Raw genomic sequence first — 19620 nt, forward strand, 5'->3', positions numbered from 1 at the left:
TACAACCTCTCGAGTACAATTATCCTGCTACAATTTTTTGACCATTGACTACAACCTCCATCACCTGTCGTGACATTAAAGTCTCTGTTCTACTGTAATTATGAATTCAAAATGCAATGTTGCGGCGTTGGTTGTTTACGCGACAGTGCTACAAACTAAATTACGTTGTGTTTGTGTGTGTATATATATATTCTCTCCGTTTTCTCTCAACTAACTCGACCCTCACACCACTAGCTTTGTGACTAGCCGTAGAAAGGAGGGGAGGAAAGGAGGAGAGAAGAAAAGTCTGGATATTGGTCATTAACTTGCTTCGCATTTTTTGTGAAAATTGCTCAGATTATGGTATGTGACTGTTATCCTATTTATGTTTTTGAATTTTTTTATTTCGACCATTTGATTTCTTTTAAATTGAATTTATTGCATTTTCTCGATTTAGTGAACTTTAATCACACATCTTTTATATGTTATAGTAGTGATTATTCTGGGCATTTTAACTTGAAGATTTCATAAGTTCAATTGGTAAAATAAAAATTATTATAATTTATATGATTTATTAGAATAAATATTATATTTTTTAATATATAGAGATTGGTAATATAAGCATTTTAAATCAATATGAGTGTATGATTCAATAATAATTGGTTGCTATTATTGTTATAATATTGTGATAGTACTATGTGTGAGGATGAGTAAATGATAATTTTATTGACGTTGGTTGGAGAATGATTGACTTGTACATGATGATGGTAATAAGCTTTTCTTTAAATACTAAGATTTAGTGTTATCCTCGATTGATTTACGTGATTCACTGATTGAAAGTTATAATTAGTTATTTCTGTTCTGACGAGCAATGAGTGTCGACTTTGTATATTATTACTGATGCTACTATTGATTTATTGTTATTAAATGCATGTTTTCTATATTGAGCATCAGATATATGATACTGATTGGATATTGATATAGAATGATTGATTCTCATGTGTATACTGATTTGATTGTACTGTATAGTTATAAATTCCAATAATTTTCATAGATGTTTCTAGTTTATTGATTTATTCGTTTCCTTACTACGACGTATGATTTTGAGAGGATTGTTTTCTGCTTATATGATTCGACATCCATATTGATTTATTGATTTATCAATTTACTAGTTTATTGGTTTATCGATTCTATTGCTTTTATAATGCGTCGTTTTACTTGTTTTTGTATCGATTGTTCTACTGTTTTATAAATTTTGTGTTTTATGCATAGGTTCATGATCATAGTGATTGCTACCATTACGAATTTTGCTTCTTTATTGTGCTTGAGTTCAATTGTAGGATTTATTAGTTTGCTGAATTTTTTAATTCATTATGGTTTAAATGATTTCAGGTTAGGGTAGAGATCAGGAGCGTGAGATTGATCAATAATAGGATCATTTATGTTATTTTATTTAGTTATTTCTTTTATAATGAGGAGTAGATAGACTGTATGTAGTAATTGTGTAATTCTTTGCTATTGTATATAATTTTGGATTATGAATACATATGTATATTGATGTTTTTATCAATAGATTTTTTGTTGCTATTTTATATTATTGGTAAAAATTATAGATAGCTCTGATTGTTATTGTTATTATTAAAAAATAAAAGAAAGAATTCTTTTAAATTTGATTCTTGGGCATTATAAAATTGTCACCCAACTATTTCTTTAACCATCATCACATGATTACGGTTCTTCAACCATCGACATACGACTGCCCCTCGATTATGTCCGATCATTATTGCACTACTACAATTCTCTGACCATTGTCGCTTGAATATATCCTCCGACCATCATAACATTATTACAGTCCTCCAAAATTTGTCGATCAATTGTGGCCCTTCGACATTAAATAGTTTAACTATTTGTCTCCTAGTTACATTGATGCATGTGACTTTATAACTAGTCATCAATAACAATATCAATGCATGTCATCATTTATAAGATTGAAGCATGTCGTTGAAACTTAACCTGACTCCTAATATCAATATTATGATTTATATTGAACTTCTTGGTCTCTAGTCACTCCTCAAAAGTGTTCAATCAAACAAATAATCAAATGGTCTATTAAAGATAGTTGTAATGTGGTAAGGCTCTTCTCTCTTTCGATGCGGACTATATATATATATATATAGTTTTTCATATAAAAAATTTAGTCTCTTATAATTTTTTTTTTTGTCCATGCATATTTGATTTTCATATAATGTTAAGATAATAAATTAAAAGAGAAGTACTATGGAGTTTTAGATTTGATGGAGAAGTATAAGGAGAATAAGGGATCTACATATGATATTTATTGATTTAAAAAAAACTTATGATAAAGTTTTAAGAGAAGTACTATGGAGAGTTTCAGAAAAGAAGGGGGTTAATAATGCTTATAGTCAAATCTTTAAGGATATGTATGCAGGAGCTGTTAGATGTGTTCAAACACAAGGAGGCTGTAAAGGTTTTCGTTTGAGTGGATCGGATTGTGATTTTGGGAGATCAAGTCATTAATAAGAGCACAAATTTTAGATATATCGGGTCTATTGTCTCGGTTGATGGTGAAATAAATGTGGATATTATTAGTAGAATTAAAGTTGGATGGTTGAAGTGGAGGAATGCATCAGACATGTTGTGTGATAGAAAAATATCCCTCAAATTTATGAGAAAATTCCATAAGATGGTCAATACTTTTTGGCGAACAATGTTGGCCATTAAAAGAGAAGCATATAATTAAGTGTTGTAGAGATGGGGATGCACAAGTGGATGAGTGGCTTTACTCTTAGAGATAGAATGCGAAATGAGCATATACATGAAAAGGTTGGAGTGGCTCCAGTGACAAATAAGATTAGATAGAGTCGTTTTAGATGATTTGGTCACAAAAAAATGTCAGCCTTCTAATGACTTGTTTAGGATAGTAGATGTATTAGATTTAGCTTATGTTAAGAAAGGTAAAGATAGATCTAAAAATGCTTGGTTAGAAAAATATTAGAAATGTCATTTTTATTAGATTTAAATGAGAATTTGACTCTTAACTAAATGCAATGGTGAAAGAAAGAATTCATGTAGCCGACCCTATAGTGTGATAAAGGTTTGATGTTGATGATGATGATGTTGTTGTTAGATAATGAACTCTCTTATTCTATTCTTGACACAGCAATAATAGTCAACATTAACTATGCATTTAAAATTTAGCCAATACAGATTCTTTGGTTCTTGCATATAGAGTCGGTTCTGATTTCTGAACTTAATTGATCAGTGCTTATTTGTGTTCTATGATTTTCATTTGGACTGTGAAAAATAGAACAGTGTCATAAATGTTTAGAAGTTAGAGATTTTATTTGGAGCATTTTTCTCACTGTTTTATAAAGCAAATTTTTAAAATCATATTTTTCTAAAAATAGCAAAAAATAATAACTAAAATTTTCCCAAAAATTGGACTAGCTCATTCGTGAACCAGTCGTATAGCCGGTTCGTTTTATCTTAAAATCAACTTTATATCAAGCCAGAATGAACCGATCAGAGTTGTTAATTCAATCATTGAATTGAATTTGATTTCTTATCCTATTTAAATAATTAAATAAATTTAGTGTATAGTATTAACTTAAATATTATATTTAATATATTTTAATTTTATAAGCACCATTAAATTTTTATAATTATTATTTGCCAATTAATCAATACTCCCAAGATCCCATGTGAACTTTTAACAAATGCAAATAAAAAAATTTATATACATTAGACTAAAACAAAGCTCTCATGTTATGTGGACTAAATAATTTAATCGAAAGTTTTAAGTTCACAACATATACATAATATTATCTTTTAATGTACTTCTAATTAATTTTTTTAATAATATGAATAATATTTATTTTTTGATTAAGCATATTTAATTGTTTATTTATTTATTTATTTATAATTATACATTATTAAAAACTATGTTTTATCTATTTATTAATGATAAATGATCTAACATGAATGATTTATAAATGTAGTTTTATAATATGAATTTAGTTTATAATTTATAATTGTAAATTTTTTCTTAATATATAACATAAATTGACAATCTCTTGCATCACTTAATAAAAATAAATGAATTAAAAATTTCATAATGACAACCTTAATAATGACGGCACACTAATGATGTAAATAATGATAGTGAGGCTTGGTTGAAATCAACAACTACTTGAGTTAATTAAGGCTTCGTTTGTGACGACTTTCTTACTGTTTCATAAAACAATTTTTTTACAAAAATTAAACTTTTAAACAAAAACACTGCTTTAAGAAGCAGCAAAAAAGCCATCCTAAACGTAACCTAAACTAACTCAACATCATGTTTTATAGTCTCAAATAATGCAAAGATAAAAAAAAATGTTCCTGGCGTTGTCTCTGTGGTGGGCTAGGGCTTTGCCCTAACTGTTCTCTGCCAGCGGTGCTTGGTTTCTTCCTCCACGCGTCGAGGGAAGTTCTTCTCCCCTTTCGTTTTCTTTTGTTCTTTTACTAGAATGGCGGTTTGTCGATTAGTCGATCCTGGTTTTCAGGATGGATCGGCGAGGTCCCGCTCGTTTTTGGAGGCATTAACGGTATCTTCTCCTGGTAGATTTTTCGATCTTATATGATCCTCTTTTTGTGGCGTTCTTGCTCTTTTGGTTTCAGAAGAGGAGTTTTTTTGCTCTTCCCGAACCATTTAAGTTTTCACTTGTTGGCTTCTTCCATTCGCGGTGGCCTCCGCTTGCATCAATTCAAAATTTTTTTTTTCAACATTCATTAAAATGGCGCTTTCTTTGTTACCTTGTTGGATCCATCTCATGTTATCATTAGACCGGATAATGATCTTTACTATAGTAGGGTATTTTGTCATAGGTCTTATCTAGTTTTCAATTGCTTCATGAGGTGTCTAAATGGTCTCCTTCCGATGACATTGGGGATGAGTCTTCCATTGTCTCGATTTAGTTTTCATTCCTTAATTTGCGTCCCTATTTTTTTCTCTCCTCGTATCTTGCATGGATTGGGGCTTCTCTTTGGTAATCCGCTGAAGGTGGATAATGCCACTGTGTTGGGATCTTGCCCACTGTTGCCCGTGTGGTTTTGGTAAGGGTGAGGGTCCTCCGATTATGGCTTATGGCAGTGTGGTTTTGTTTAATAGTAACTACTGTGTTAATTTTGGAGCGAGTCATATTCATACAGTTGGTGTGGAGTTATCGTGTACTAATTATGGTTCTTTAGCTTATGGTCGTGATGATTCCTTAGTTGACTTTGGGGAGGCTAGCATTGTGCCTCTTGTGGATGTGTCTATTTCTGTTATTTCAAATGCTAATTTGAGAGCCCATCTTACTGGGGAAAGTGTTCGGTGGCAATGTGATTGGCTTCATGATGACTTGTCGTTTGTTGGAGGGGATGATACTTTTGATAGCAATTTGGAAACTGGCTCGTTTGATACTTTTGTCAGGAACCGTAAAAGGAAAACTAAGAAGAAATGATTTTCCCGTGACTATTTTCGTGGTTGTGGTTTTTGGTTGATCTCATTTTTGGCTGTCATGGTTATTTTGGATCAGGACTATGAGGAAACAGTCTTACTGCATGCACGTTTGATGGCCAAGGTTGGGTAACCTTGGTGGTCCAGTGTTTGGTGCTTGTTGGCATGGTTTCTTAGCAATTTATTTGATCACCAAGGTTGAAATTTGATAAAAATATCCTAGAAAAAAATTATTTTTCTTATATATGTATTTAGTCCTAGTTAAAGATAAGCGCATTATTTTTATAATTTCTGTTAATCTGAGGTTTCTTAGAACGGACCAACGGGGGGAAGAAATCGCCGACGGCGAGACTTCCCCTCTTCTCCAAAACCCTAATTAGCTTTAATTCTGTAAGAACAGGAAGTAGAATAAGCCCACGGGAATGGCGGAGCAGCTGAAGAAACGATGTCTCTACGATGTACTTAGCGTCAGTCGCGATTGCTCGCAGGAGGAGATACGCTCCGCTTACAAACGCCTCGCCCTACAGCTTCACCCCGACAAGCTTGCTCAATCCGGCGCAACCAACGGCGCTGGCGACGCTACCGCCGCCTTCCAAGAGCTGTTGCATGCATATGAAGTTCTCTCCGATCCCAAAGAGCGCGCTTGGTACGACTCCCACCGTTCTCAGATTCTCTTCTCGGACCCTTCCTCCGCTTCCAAATCGCGCTCGTCTTTCTTCGACCTCGACCTCTTTTCTTTCTTCACCAAGTCCGTCTATTCCGGGTATACTGACTCTGGAAAGGGCTTCTTCAAGGTTTACGGTGACGTGTTTGCTAAAATCTACGCTCAGGAGCTCAATTTCGCCGAGAAGTTAGGGTTTCCCTCTGATGCCGTCGCTCCGGCGCCTCTTATCGGGAATCTCGACAGTCCGTACTCCCAAGTCACTGCCTTCTACAGTTATTGGTTGGGGTATTCCACCGTTATGGATTTTGCTTGGGTGGATGAGTATGATTCCTTTGCCGGGCCTAATAGGAAGGCAAGGAGGCTCATGGAGGAGGAAAATAAGAAGGTGAGGAAGAAGGCCAAGAGGGAGCATAATGATGCAGTGCGGGGGCTGGCTGCCTTTGTGAAGAAGAGAGATAAGAGGGTTCTGGATATGCAGATGAAGAAGAACGAAGAAGAGGAGAAACGGCGGGCTGAAGAGAGGGAGAGGAAGAAAGAAGAGGAGAGGAAGAAGAAGGAGAGGGCGATGCTGTACCAGGAGCCCGATTGGGCGAAGAATGATCTGGAAGAGAGCAAAATGATTTGGAGTGATGATGATGATGATAAAAGGAAGAAGAAAGGGAAGGGTGAGGTGGAAATGTACTGTGTAGTTTGTAATAAGAAGTTCAAGTCCGAGAAGCAATGGAAGAATCATGAGCAGTCTAAGAAGCACCGGGAAAAAGTGGCTGAGCTGCGGACTGCATTTGATGATGAAGACGAGGCCTTGAAGGATGTTAGTCAGGAAGGATTATGCGTGAGTTTTGACTATGAGCCTCTGGCTGAGGATAATGAGAGTAGTGAGAGTGATGCAGATAAGTTTTCTGAGGCATTTAAGGATGGTTTAACCTTGAAGGAAGAAGGGGATGATAATGGGAACTTGAATGCTGATGATTTACCTAGAAATGAACAGGTTGCTGTTCCTGATACTGATAATGATAATGGAATTGGGAACGTTACTGAATATCATGAGCTGAAAAAACATAGGAATTGTAGGAATCGTAGAGCAAAAAAAGGGATTGTTAGAGAGGATGTGGTTAGGGATACTGGTGGGGCACGCGAAGTTCATGAAAGTAATGTTGGCCATTTGAATGAAATTTCCTCTTTAGTTCAGGAGGATTCAGAAATTACTAAAGGAGATCAAGTTGTTGGCGGGACTCTGAAGTTTAAAAAGCAACAAATAGATGGGAAAGGATCTGCAAGGGAAGACACAATTCACTCAAAGAGCTCATCAAAAGGAAAGAAGCAGAAGGTAATCACCTTTTTGTTTTTTAGCCGTTAGTTGTACCATCCTTATTTAGCTTGACTTAGTAGAATTTAGTCCGAGATGCTCATGTTTTGGGATTTAAAAAATGCTGAAAGATTAAATGGTTTTTTTTTTTTTTTGATAATGTTCTTCTATTCTTTCTTAAGGAGCTTGGGTGATTATATTTCCTTCAAATCCTTAGCAGGTTCTGGATAATATCTTATGGTTTTAGGCACCTTAATATGAATTCATGGGTTAAAGATTACTCGTGTAAAGATGAATAATTTGGTGTTTAACATGATTAGCACTTTAAATTTGCATTACAAGGCACCAGAGAAGTTTATTGTTTTAGACTATTATTTCATGTTTATGTCAATTTTTTCCTCAAATGTACTCATGCCGTAATGTCAGCATAAATGATGGTGTATATTTAGTTTAAATGTTAGTTTGGTTTGTTGTGGATCTACTGCATGTTCTTTTCTCCTTTAGTGAGAACCTCATCAAAGTTTTATTGAATTCAATAAGAATTTGTGCAATTTTTTTGGCAAAGCTTCAATATTATCTAAAAATAAGTCACGAGTAAAAATTAATTTATTTCATATTATAGTTTTACAAAGAGGCTCGTAACCTTATAGGATTATGATACGAAGTTGATGCAATTTTAGTAAAATCAGAGAATGACACAAGAAATTTAGGAAGAAGAAAACACTAGAACTCCTTTTTTATTTAAAGAACTACGAAGAAAAACATAAGGTACAGTTGGATCTTCAATTGTAGAGGAAGATTCAACTCTCCAATTGGAGAGGTAGACCGAATTTCCCAAATCCCTGAGCCCACTCAACCTAAGAAAAATTAATTCTAGCAAAATCAAGCATAATCTGAAATCATCCCATAGTTAGTCTTAAATAGGCTCTCCTAATTCCCTCCCAAATCAGTCTTCTTTCTATAAATAATTCCTGCACATATTTGAATTCAAATTAAATCTCTTTCCCTAATTAATTTCCTCCTAATTGTAATTAAAACTTTTCTAAACAATTCCCCCTTAATTCCTAGTTATATAATGAATATTAACTGATGTGAAACTACGAGGAGTTTGCTTAGAAATTTAAAAAGAAAAGATGAAAGTGTTGCTTCTTATGAATTTTAAAACTAGCACATAAAATTGAGTTAGGAATTTGAAAATATCAACTTGCTTCGGCCAAAGATCCGCAATAGAGATTAACCAAGCCGATTCAATCCAAATTCTAGGAGAATTTAATATGCAAAGTACAATAACAAAACCCAACGTTTAACAATGAGAAGTTCACCTTGGGGCCGTATCACTCAAGATGTAGTGGACTTTTGGCGGAGATAGAAGATCCAAGCGATGAGAGAAGTTACCACTAGGGATAGGGCGCCGAAGAACTTCGTCGGAGGAAAATTTGCCGGTTGGGATGGAAGTCGTAGACGACCGTCGAGGCTCCTAGCGTGCTTTGACAGTTTTCGGTCGTAGATGCTTGCAAGGATTGGCACGACTCTCTCCAAGTACTCCTCCACGGTAGTTTCGTCTTCAAACCCTACGTCGAAGCAAGGCGACCGTAGGACGTTGATGCTCCCGTCGGCGTTGAATACTAGACCCCACTCAAGCTTCGGGTCCGCCATGCGTCATTGAAACGGAGAGGGAAGAAGTCGCCTTTGTTCCCTCTAAGACTCTTGATTCAAGAGACGGGAAGAGGGGGGGAATGAGGGGCGGCGAAGCTCCACGGGGGAGAAGGAGGCCGGCGGGTGTGGGGAGGAGCAAGGCGTGAAAACCAATTTGGTTTAATTGGTTTCTAGTGGGAGATTAATCAAAATCTGAATGAATTTCAGTTTTGATTAAGATTGGAGGGAAAAATGACTTGAATTTGAAATTTCAAATCTAGCAATTAAGGCATTAAGTGGGATTAATGAGGGGAAATCAATGAGGAGGGGCCGGCGGTCAATAGAGGGAGGGGAAAATGTTTGAAAACTTAAAACTGAAATTTGATTTCAGTTTTAAGTAAATTAGGAGGGAAAATAATTTGGAGTTAATTCCTAATTCAAGGGGAATCAATGCCTTAATGAGGCATTAATGGGCTCCACCCAAGCATGGGGGCCGGCGGCACCTAGAGGAGCAAATTGGTTTGGGGAGTAATTGGATGGTTTCCAAATTGGAAGCATGATGTGTGAGGAGAATTAATACAAAATCCGTTTGAATTCGAATTTTGTCATGAAAGCGGAGTCAAAACTTTCCTAATTTGGATGTTCCAAATTTGGAAGGTTTCCGAATTTCAAATCCTGAGTTTCGAAATTAGCCGTTGTAGAGAATGGGGGAAAGGAGGTCGGTGAGGAGGAGGTCTCGCCGGCGGCAAGAGGGAGGGGTGGTGGCCGACGGGTTGGATGGGTTTGGGGCCGGCGGGTTTTGGGGAAGATGAGGAAGAGCGGAATACCGGGATAAACCACGAGTCACGGACTCTTCCAATGACTGGTGGGTGTTGCTTTTCGCCCTCACCTTGGGCTCTCGATCTCCTTTCTAACTTCAAGCTCTCATGCAAGACAAGAAGAAGAAGAAGCAAAGAGACAAAAACTAGATTTTCATTCAAATATTCATTCCATTCAAAATGATACAAGAGACCACTATATATAGGTCTTGACTCATAAAAGTGAAAAAAGACTAAATTGCCCTCTGGGCTACAAAGAAACATAACTCCCCACAGGGGTAAAATGGGAAAACAGTAAATCAAACAAGACAATAATAAAATACATCATGTCATCTCAATCAAAAGTAGAGGCGCTGAATCGTGGCCGACGATCTGCGGTTTCGCCGGCGATAAACATGTCGGTAGCGTCTGTCGATGTCCTCATCATTAACTCCCCCCGGGCTCTCCCAAAATAATTTCCTCTCAGATTTGAATTCAAATCAGATTTCTTTCCCTAATTAATTTTCTCTTAATTGTAATTAAAACTTTTCTTAATTAATTGCCTCTTCTGGGCCCCACAAAGCTAGCTGAATGTCTCCCCTAGCTCCCCTCCTACTTCCACCCAGCCCTTGTCTGGTTTGGCTACCGCTGGACAGGTCGGCTCGATTGGTTCAGGCCGCCCAGCCCTCTTGTTGCTTCTGCCTCCTGCCATATGATACAAACACCCCCCTACCCTGACAAAAAATGCACCTTGTCCTTAAGGTGGAAGGATGAGAACTGTCTCCCGATCAACTTGTATGGATCACATGTGGCTTCATACTCTTGTAGATCATTCCACTTGATTAGTACCTCTTGTCTTAAAACAAGGAATTGCTCGGTATGTCTCCTTTTGAAATGACTCGGAAACTTTTCGACAAATAGTTCTTAAACTCCTCCCAAGAGCAGATTGGGTATCTAGCCTCCCTCCATTGGAACCAAGCTAGGGCTTTCCCCTCTAGACGTAGCCCTACGGTCGTGAGCTTCTCCTCCTCTCTCAACCCATTCATTTTGAAGTAATTCTCCACCCGATATGCCCACCCATGGGAATCCTCTCCTTCAAATATCAACATCTTCAACTTCCCCATCCTAGGATCGCCACTGCTCCAATAGCTTCCTCCTCCTCCAGTGTAACGATTGTCGTGATCCCTCCATGTTTCCCTGTGTATCGAGGGTGAGAATCCCACCTTTCTTCTACTCGCCTCACATGGCTTGATCCCCATGTCTTGGCTTGCCCCCCTCCTCCGGTTATCCACTCGCTTCCTAAAAGACCTCCCATAATGGTCGGCCACCCCACCACCTCCACTATGACACTCCCTTCCTGCTGTCCCCCCACCCGAAAACCCTATTCCACCCCTTATCGGAGTCCTAGAAGGTGGCTTTTGACCCCCTCATTCTCTGATGGTGCGCTCTCCTTGCTCGAAATGCCTCCCATAGCGGTCGGCCACCCTACCACCACAAAAAAAAAAATTTCCTCCTTGTTGGCCCCTCATCTGGAAATGTTGATCCGCCTCTTATCATAGCCCAGGAGGTGGCTCTTGATGAAATAAACTCTATTCATCGAACTCCTCCCATCTAATTTCCTTTCCCTTCGATTTAGCCAACGGAATCCTGATCAAATCTTTGTTAGGGTTAGCCATTGAAATCTTCGATGGAGCTTTTGATTGCATGTCCAAGGGCTTCCTCATCTTCTCCTCCAACCCTCTAATTCGGTTTTCTATGGATGAAAAAATTCCATCCATGGTTGAAAATATTCCTTCGATAGTTGAGAACTTCTCCTCCATGTCTTTCTCTGGTTTTGTTGAAATGCATCCATCTTCTTTGCTGTCATCTCTCTCAAAACCTCACTATGATATCAATATGATAGGCAATGGATGCAATTTCTGCAAAACTAGAGAACAACACAAGAAGTTAGGAAGAAGAACACTCAAAAACTTTTTTTTTATTAAAAGAATTAAGAAGAAAAAACACAAGATACAATTGGATCTTCAATTGGAGAGGAATATATGGCTCTCCCAAGTCCCTAACTGTTGGCTAGAGCCCACTCAACCTAAGTAAAACTAATTCCAGCAAAATCAAGCATAATCTAAAATCATCCCATAGTTAGTCTTAAATAGGCTCTCCTAATTCTTTCCCAAATCAGCCCCCTTTCCTTAAATAAGCCCCTCTCAAATTTGAATTCAAATTAGATCTTTTTCCCTTATTGATTCCCTCACAGTTGTAATTAAAACTTTCCTAAACAATACCCCCTTTATTCCTCCTTAAATAATAAATATTAACTCCACTGGGTTCTCCCTAAATAATTTCCTCTCAGATTTGAATTCAAATTATATTTCTTTCTCTAATTAATTCTCTCCCAATTGTAATTGAAATTTTTCTTGATTAATTGCCCCTTGGGCCTCACAAAGCTTTGCTGAATTCCCCCCTTGGCTCTCCCCTCTTGCTTTCACTGGTTCGGCTCCTGCTGAACCGGCCAGCTGGTTTGGTTGAGGCTGCCCAGCCCTCCTGCTCTTGCCGTTCCCGCTGCTCCTGCTTCTCCTGCTGTATCAGATTAATATTTGAATTCCTGCAACAATAGTCGCTTATTGCTTAACATATGCAATTAAAAATGAAGTCACTATCCCAATCCACTAACTTATATTTTTTGTTCGTAGGCGGTGGAAGTGGTTGGGATTTTGGTTTTGAACTTTTCCAAAAATAATTGTAAAATATCGCTTCTGTTTTTTGTTGTTGTTGTTGTTGTTCTTTTTGGCATTTGAGTGACCAAAATGAAAATCAAGAACATTTATTATTTTCCATGATATTTTTGTTTGGCTTGGTCAAAATCCATTACTTCGGCCATGCCTTTTTTCATTAACATATATCAAAATGCTAATATTAAGTTTAGGGCGTCCAAACCTCTTTATATCCCCAATTCTCTTAATCAGTGGATGTCTCATGTAAATCGTTGTGTATGGCTTATTAGAAGATGAAGGAAACTTTGAAAATGTATTTAGAACTTTATCAAAGTTGAACTTAACTCTCATTCAGCTCAGTAGTTGACAAATTGAGCTTAACACTGACATAACTAGTTCAACACTTCAACCTCAACTTTTTTATTCATTAATGGCTAAGAGGTAGAGTGAGAGATTAGTGGCTTGTCATTCATCGAGCATGAATTAATTTTTGTGGATTGTTGTTTGGTTCATGAGATAGGTACTGAGATTAAGACTAAGGGAGATATGGAGGGAGCTAGTGGCAACAAGTACTTGGCTGTTACCTAGATAGAAACTACTCAACCACCCGTTAAGAATTTTCAATGCTCATTGTTTCAATGGGAAGACATTCTTTTGTCTTTTTAATAAGTAATGTATATATATATTATTTTTGGAGTTAAGGCTAAGGTGTGTATGAGTGAAGCCAAGCTTGAGCCACTATTGGCTTGAGCTTGGTTAATTAATTGTGCTTAAGCTTAATTCTACTAGTTCAAGTTGGCTCATGAGCGAGCTTATTTATTATAAAAGAAAGAATATTATTCTTATTTAAGTAGTTATTATAATAACATAATAAGAAGACTAAAAAAGTAAATGAGTAAGAATAATAAATCACTTGAAATAAGAAAGCAATATATATTTTTTAATAATTTAAACAAATTTATATTAAATTTATGTATATTTAAGGTTTCTTTATATTTACATTTTTTAAATGACCGTGCTCGTAAACTGACGAGTTGAGTCAGGTTGGCTCAAGCCTAGCTTGTTAGCTCATCAAATTTGGCTCTTAAACCATTTATTGAGTCGAGACTGAGCGGTTCATGAGTCAACTTGACTCAGTTACACCACTAGTTAAACTTGAAGAGTTAAGTTGAATGAATACCTTAGGTGTTAGGAGTATTATACTATAGGATGATGATTTGGGAATATTATGCAATAATAGAATATTATGGAGACTTAAAATTAAATTTTATGAAGCTCCAATTCCACCAATTTTGTTTGATGGAATTGAGTGTGAGACATTAAAAAGTCATTAATAGCTACATTAATCTTGACAAAATTGAAAATATTTGATGGATGCGTCACAAAATTAGGAAGGACATATTAAGGAACAATTATATCAGATGAATGATTGGAGTCCATCTATTAACGATAAGCTGCAACAAGAACAACATCAAGTCTTTATCCCAATATGTGCGGTCGGCGACATGAATCTTTTTTCTCTATTGTGCCCCGTTAAGAGTCAAATTCTCATTTAAATCTAATAAAAAAAAAGGTCATTTCTAATATTTTCTAACTAAGTCTTCTTAGGTCTAACTCTAGCTTTCTTAACATAAGCCAAATCTAATACATCTACTCTCCTAATTGGGTCATAGGAAGGCCGCCATTTTATGTGACCAAATCATCTAAGGCGACTATCTCTAAATCTTATTTGCCATTGGAGCTACTCCAACCTTTTCACGATATATAATTATGTATAGGGGATGTACTATTAGATGTTTAAATAAATTTTTTTTTGGAAGATTATGAAGGATAAGGGGTAGACCTAGGGTAGTTTGATATTTTTAAAATAATTTGCGAAGAATAAGTTTAAATCCTTATGAAACACTTCCAATGAAAAGTAAGGATCATCGAGTTAACCCCAACTAAAGAGGGAGTGGCTTGTCATCCCAGGAGCATGAAAGAGAGCCAAGAACGATTATGCATATGATTGAGGTATTAAATCCTTAAGTGGTTATTTGGAATATAATTCCGCAGTTGACCAGTTATGTGCCGTACATAAGCCCGGATGATCCATGTGATATCTCTTAAATTTCATATGAAACCTAAACAAATTTCGTTCCAAAATATTTCCATTTGTTTAAGCTATTTCCTATTTTATATCAGATGATCCTGGATTAGTTTAATTTTGAAATTTTTTTATTCTTGTTTTGATTGAACTATTTTCCTGAGAATTGGGACTACCATGTGATAGAATTTTAACACCAATAATATTTTAATCATGCCCAACATATAGCTTCAATCTATAGTTTGCAACGTTCATTAAACTTTATTGCATACAGTTACATCTTGAAGAATCACGTAAATTATCGCGAGAACACTTCTAGAGGTAAGAAAGATATGGCTGAAGTTTTTAAATGAAATTGAACAAAGGGTGCAGACAATTTAAGGACACTAGTGCAGACGATTTAGGACGATTTAGACTTTGGAACACTAGATAGGTTTTACCCATAAAAAATTCAATACTTTAATGCAAGGTTTGAAACAATTATTTGTGAACTTGAGGACAAGGACATAGCGAAACAACGTTATTTTTTATCTCACCCTTATCCATGATTGGAGCCTGTGCTATAGTCTTCTTCAGGGGTATCATGTTTAACTTGCAATTTCTGAACTAAGGAACTTGGGCTTTCCACTAAGAGGTCACATCAAAGGTATATTCATCTCATTGTTGAATTTATTGTAGGAATCCATAGTTGTAATGACTAAATATGCGATGCGAAGCATTTATTCCAAGTTTTTGTGCATGCAGTGACGAGAGATGCAAGCATTTATTCCAACTGCCATTGTGGGCATTCCGCCTGTTTTTCCCTTTTTTTTGCTCCTGCAGGTGACTACTGGCTGGACGGATTGATCTCTTTTGCTGCTTGTGAAGATTTTGGGAGTCTCTCATATGGATCCATTTTTCAAGCTTCGGTTCCATTTTGTGTTGGCTGCTTCCAGGCTTTTTCTGTTTTAGTTTTCTGCTTCCTGTTTCTGTGTAATTAGTTACAGGATTTTCTTCTATCTTTGTTTTGTGCTCTTTTTGGGCAGCTCTGGTTTTTATTGGAGCATTTGTGCTGGTTTTTGTAACCTTCTTTCTTTTAATATACGGGCCAAGCCCTTATTTCCCTCCCCCCCCCCCCCCCCCCCACCAGGTCACATCAAAGGTATATTCATCTCATTGTTGAATTTATTGAAGGAATGCATAGTTGTAATGACTAAATATGCGAAGCATTTATTCCAAGTTTTTGTGCATGCAGTGACGAGAGATGTAAGCTTGTCATTGGTGTAGGTTAATGTGATTTTAGGTCTGCACTATTTTGGACTATTTACTTGTAATAAGGCGTCTTTATCTGTAACAAAAAGTTTCTTGGTTCCATTCCAGTTGTGGCAGTTACTTTGGTCGTATTCGGTATGCTGCGCTCGTGATGGTTGTTACACATATCTTGCTTATAAGCTTTTGGCTACATAGGAGTGTAAGACTCTGTGGTGGGCATAACATCTATGATTTCATTCGCAAAGATTCTGTTATACCGGTCCAATGGATTTGTCCAGTTGGTCCATACAGGACCGGCCTGCGGGAAGAGAGGCGGAACACTTCCGCCTCTCTTGTACGCCCGACTAAGCCGCCAAAACTCACGTAGCAATTTAGGAAGGATTTTTGGGGTAGTTTAGGAGGGAAATTGAAGGTAGGGATTGTTGAGATATTTTCTTTTGAATTGTATGTATTAAATAGTTTGTTTTTCCTAGGGTTAGTGCATCTTGAATTTGTATGAAATTGGAGGTCTCTTATATTTAGGTTTTGGGCTTTAGATTCGTCTAGAGATTGGGATAGAAAGATCCTCCTCTCGAATAGATGATCACTTATATCTTGTTGTTTTCTTCTGTTAGTTAATTTTTTCAATAGAAATTGCTGTTTTCCTCTGATTTTCCTCAATATTGTGGAATTTTCTGGCTGTTTTCGTTGTTAGAATTTACTTGAAATTTTCAAGTATTTCCTATCAGATTCTTCTACCAAATTCAATTTACATTTATTCATTGCTTCAAATGCGTGGATATGTTCTCACTTTTAAAACTCGCCCAGAAGGATGCATCTTGGATGATACCTGTAAAATTATAAGCTCCTCCCTAATTAAAAGGAAGAAATCATCCAAGCTCCTATATTACAAATGTACTTTTTTGGTTTAATTTTTAGCTCTGGCATTTGCAAGCTGTGTGCCATGTTATATTGATATTCTACATAACTACTGTTCATTTGTTATACCATGAAACCAAACTTTGTGAATATGCTCTTGTGACTGACATTTGCAAGCTGTGGTGTTCAGGCTGCAGCAAAAGCGCCTAGTAATTCATGTGAAACTTGTGGTGAGATCTTCGATTCCAGGTACTAATTATGGACCTCCATCAATTTTTTTATTTACCGTTTCAAATCTTCTGTAATTTGTTCCATTCAATATTTCAGAAATAAATTATTTTCTCATTTGAACAAGACTGGCCATGCAATGCTTAAATCATGGTAAATATATCTGCTGCAACCAAAAAGACCTTCAAATTCCAGATCGTAGCAGCAGCACAGTCTCCAAGAGCTAGCGGAGGAAGATAGGAGAAAACAATGGAGGGGAAGCTCGAAAGTATGAGGCCTTAGAGATTTGGTTTTAGAATCTTGACATAACTTGGAAGATCTGTGCTTGCAGCCACCAGCTACTGCTCCTCTCTGCTAGTTGGAGCTGTGTGGGTTGTCTATAAACATTATCTGAGGTTTTAAGCTCCTTTTTGCTATTCAATACGCCCAGGAGAACTTTCATAGAATTTTACATGATTTTTTTTATCATAGAGATTTATTTTGTATGAGGAACAATCATTTGATACTTGCAAAGTACAATTTGATGGTTTCATTGTTTTGGGTCTCACTTTGATCCAATGTTAGAGTAAATAATAAAATATAGACTAAGCTTTTGTTTGGGAAAGTTTTCTTTAAAATAGCTTTTTAGTACAAAATTAAATTTTTTTTACTAGAAAATAATTTTATAAAGTAGCAACAAAGCTGTCCCAAATGAAGCTTGTTTTTATTTGGGACGACTTTTTATTGTTTCTTAAAACAACATTGTAGTTTAAAAATTAAAATTTTTATAATAGAAAATTGTTTTAAGAAGTAATAAGAAAGCTGTCTCATATGAAGCCTAAGTCTTCATTTCTTTAAAATATAATGAGAGGGTATTAATAAAATATGAATAATAACAAAAAAAAGAGGAAAAATTGAATAAGTAACTGCATAAAAAAATAATCAAAATTGAAAAAAAAAATATAAATAGCTACAATCAAAAACTTAAAAAATCAAATAAGATTTTGCTACTGATAAGTTTGCTTCTTTGACAATGGTCCACTAAGCATTCAGATAATACATGCTATGAAAAATGTTAATGAGTGAGTTTGATATTTCAAACTCAATAAATAATTCCTATCTATTAAAATGTAAATGATAAATATTATGATATACAAAATAAAAAATAGAAATGATAAAATTCAATATGTAACATCATATAATCATCATCATCTTATACTGAGGTTATGGTAATATTTCAATGTATAAATAAAATGTATTATTCACGATCAACATGTATAGTAAATATCACTAGCGGAGACATAAAATTTATTCATAGGTAGTCTAAATTAAAATAGTTCAATTTGTCGTCTCATAATGAGTGAGTGTTATATTTCAAACTCGATAAATAATTAATATGTATTAAAATATAAATGATAAAATATTGTGAAATACAAAATAAAAAATAGAAATGATAAAATTCAATACGTAACATCATATAACCATTATCATCTTATCATGAGGTTATCGTAATATTTCAATGTATAAATAAAATGTGCTTTTCATGATCAATATGTATAGTAATTGCTAGTGGCTGAGCAAGAAATTTTATTCATAGGGAGCCTAAATTAAACTAGTTCTTTTTGTCGTCTCATCTGAAATGTATAATACATTAAAATAGTTCCGTTTGTTGTCTCATTATCGGAGCCAACAGGAGCTGTAAGATCAAAATTAAGAATGAAAATAACATTGCTCTTTTTGACTATAAGCATGTCACTTTTGGAAACCGTTTGAAAATCCAAATTATGGTTTGAACCTTTCAAATATGCATCGTATCTTTGATTTGGACTCGTATTGAGTCGAACTTGGTGTTGTTGGATTCGTATTTTCGAGACGTTTAGTTCAATAATAAGTTTGTTAAATCAGAATTCAAATGATTTTTCGATTTAATTTTTGAAGTTTCTAACTTGATTTTCCCTCGAGATTCGTGCCGATCAAGATAATTTTTTGATGATATGTCAATTCTAAATATAATTGATACATCATCACAAAATTAGCTTGATCAGGCACGAATCTCAAGGCAAAAACTAGTTGGAGACTTCAAAAATTAAATCCGGGAGCATCCGAACTCCGATTTCAACGATCTTACAGTCAAACTGAGCGTCTCGGAAATACGAACCCAACAACACCAAGATCGACCCAATCCGAGCCCAAATAAGTCCGAATCAAGAGTTCAAAGCGCTGTTGGAAGGTTCAAACCGCAATTTGAGTTACCAAACGGTCTCCGATTTTAACGAGCTTATACTCGAATCGAACGGCTCGACGAGACGAATCCAACGAGCCCAAGATCACTAAATTCCGACATCATTAAGGCCTCCAAATGTCCAACGAACGGTGCACGATCGTAGGATTCAATATCGGCCGTCCATTTGACCACTCCCTATTCGCCCTTGATCTCACACCTATTTACGGACCATGCCACTCCATAAAATCTATAAATAGAGCCCTCATTCTTCACAAGAGAGCATCCAAGCAAGAGAGAGAAGAAGAGAAGAGAAGGAAGGAGTTCCTCCTCGACAGCCGCCGGACCACCGCCGGACCACCACAGAACCTCGCCGGACCACCGCAGAAACCTCGCCGGACCACC

At 36.1% G+C, this 19620-nt stretch overlaps 1 protein-coding gene and 1 long non-coding RNA gene across 3 annotated transcripts; both read left to right on the top strand.

Annotated features, from left to right (window-relative positions):
* The first annotated feature begins 5754 nt into the window (after positions 1-5754).
* LOC110096759 (DNAJ protein JJJ1 homolog) lies at positions 5755-17560 on the top strand. 2 transcript variants are annotated; one of them, XM_020822831.2, is made up of 3 exons: positions 5755-7470; positions 16978-17036; positions 17115-17560. In XM_020822831.2, the coding sequence occupies exons 1-3, from the start codon at positions 5902-5904 to the stop codon at positions 17170-17172; spliced, it is 1686 nt and encodes a 561-aa protein (XP_020678490.1). In that variant the 5' UTR covers positions 5755-5901; the 3' UTR covers positions 17173-17560. The 2 variants fall into 2 exon arrangements, with proteins under 2 accessions (XP_020678490.1, XP_028553812.1); XM_028697979.1 differs by lacking the exons at positions 16978-17036; positions 17115-17560 and adding an exon at positions 16737-16814.
* Positions 14231-15780, top strand: LOC114580445. The gene is made up of 2 exons (XR_003701843.1): positions 14231-15324; positions 15423-15780. It is a non-coding gene; the product is annotated as an uncharacterized LOC114580445 (long non-coding RNA).
* Positions 17561-19620: the final 2060 nt, after the last annotated feature.

This window comes from Dendrobium catenatum, unplaced genomic scaffold (genome assembly GCF_001605985.2).
Source record: "Dendrobium catenatum unplaced genomic scaffold, ASM160598v2 fragScaff_scaffold_1023, whole genome shotgun sequence".
In the NCBI taxonomy this organism is placed as follows: Eukaryota; Viridiplantae; Streptophyta; class Magnoliopsida; order Asparagales; family Orchidaceae; genus Dendrobium; species Dendrobium catenatum.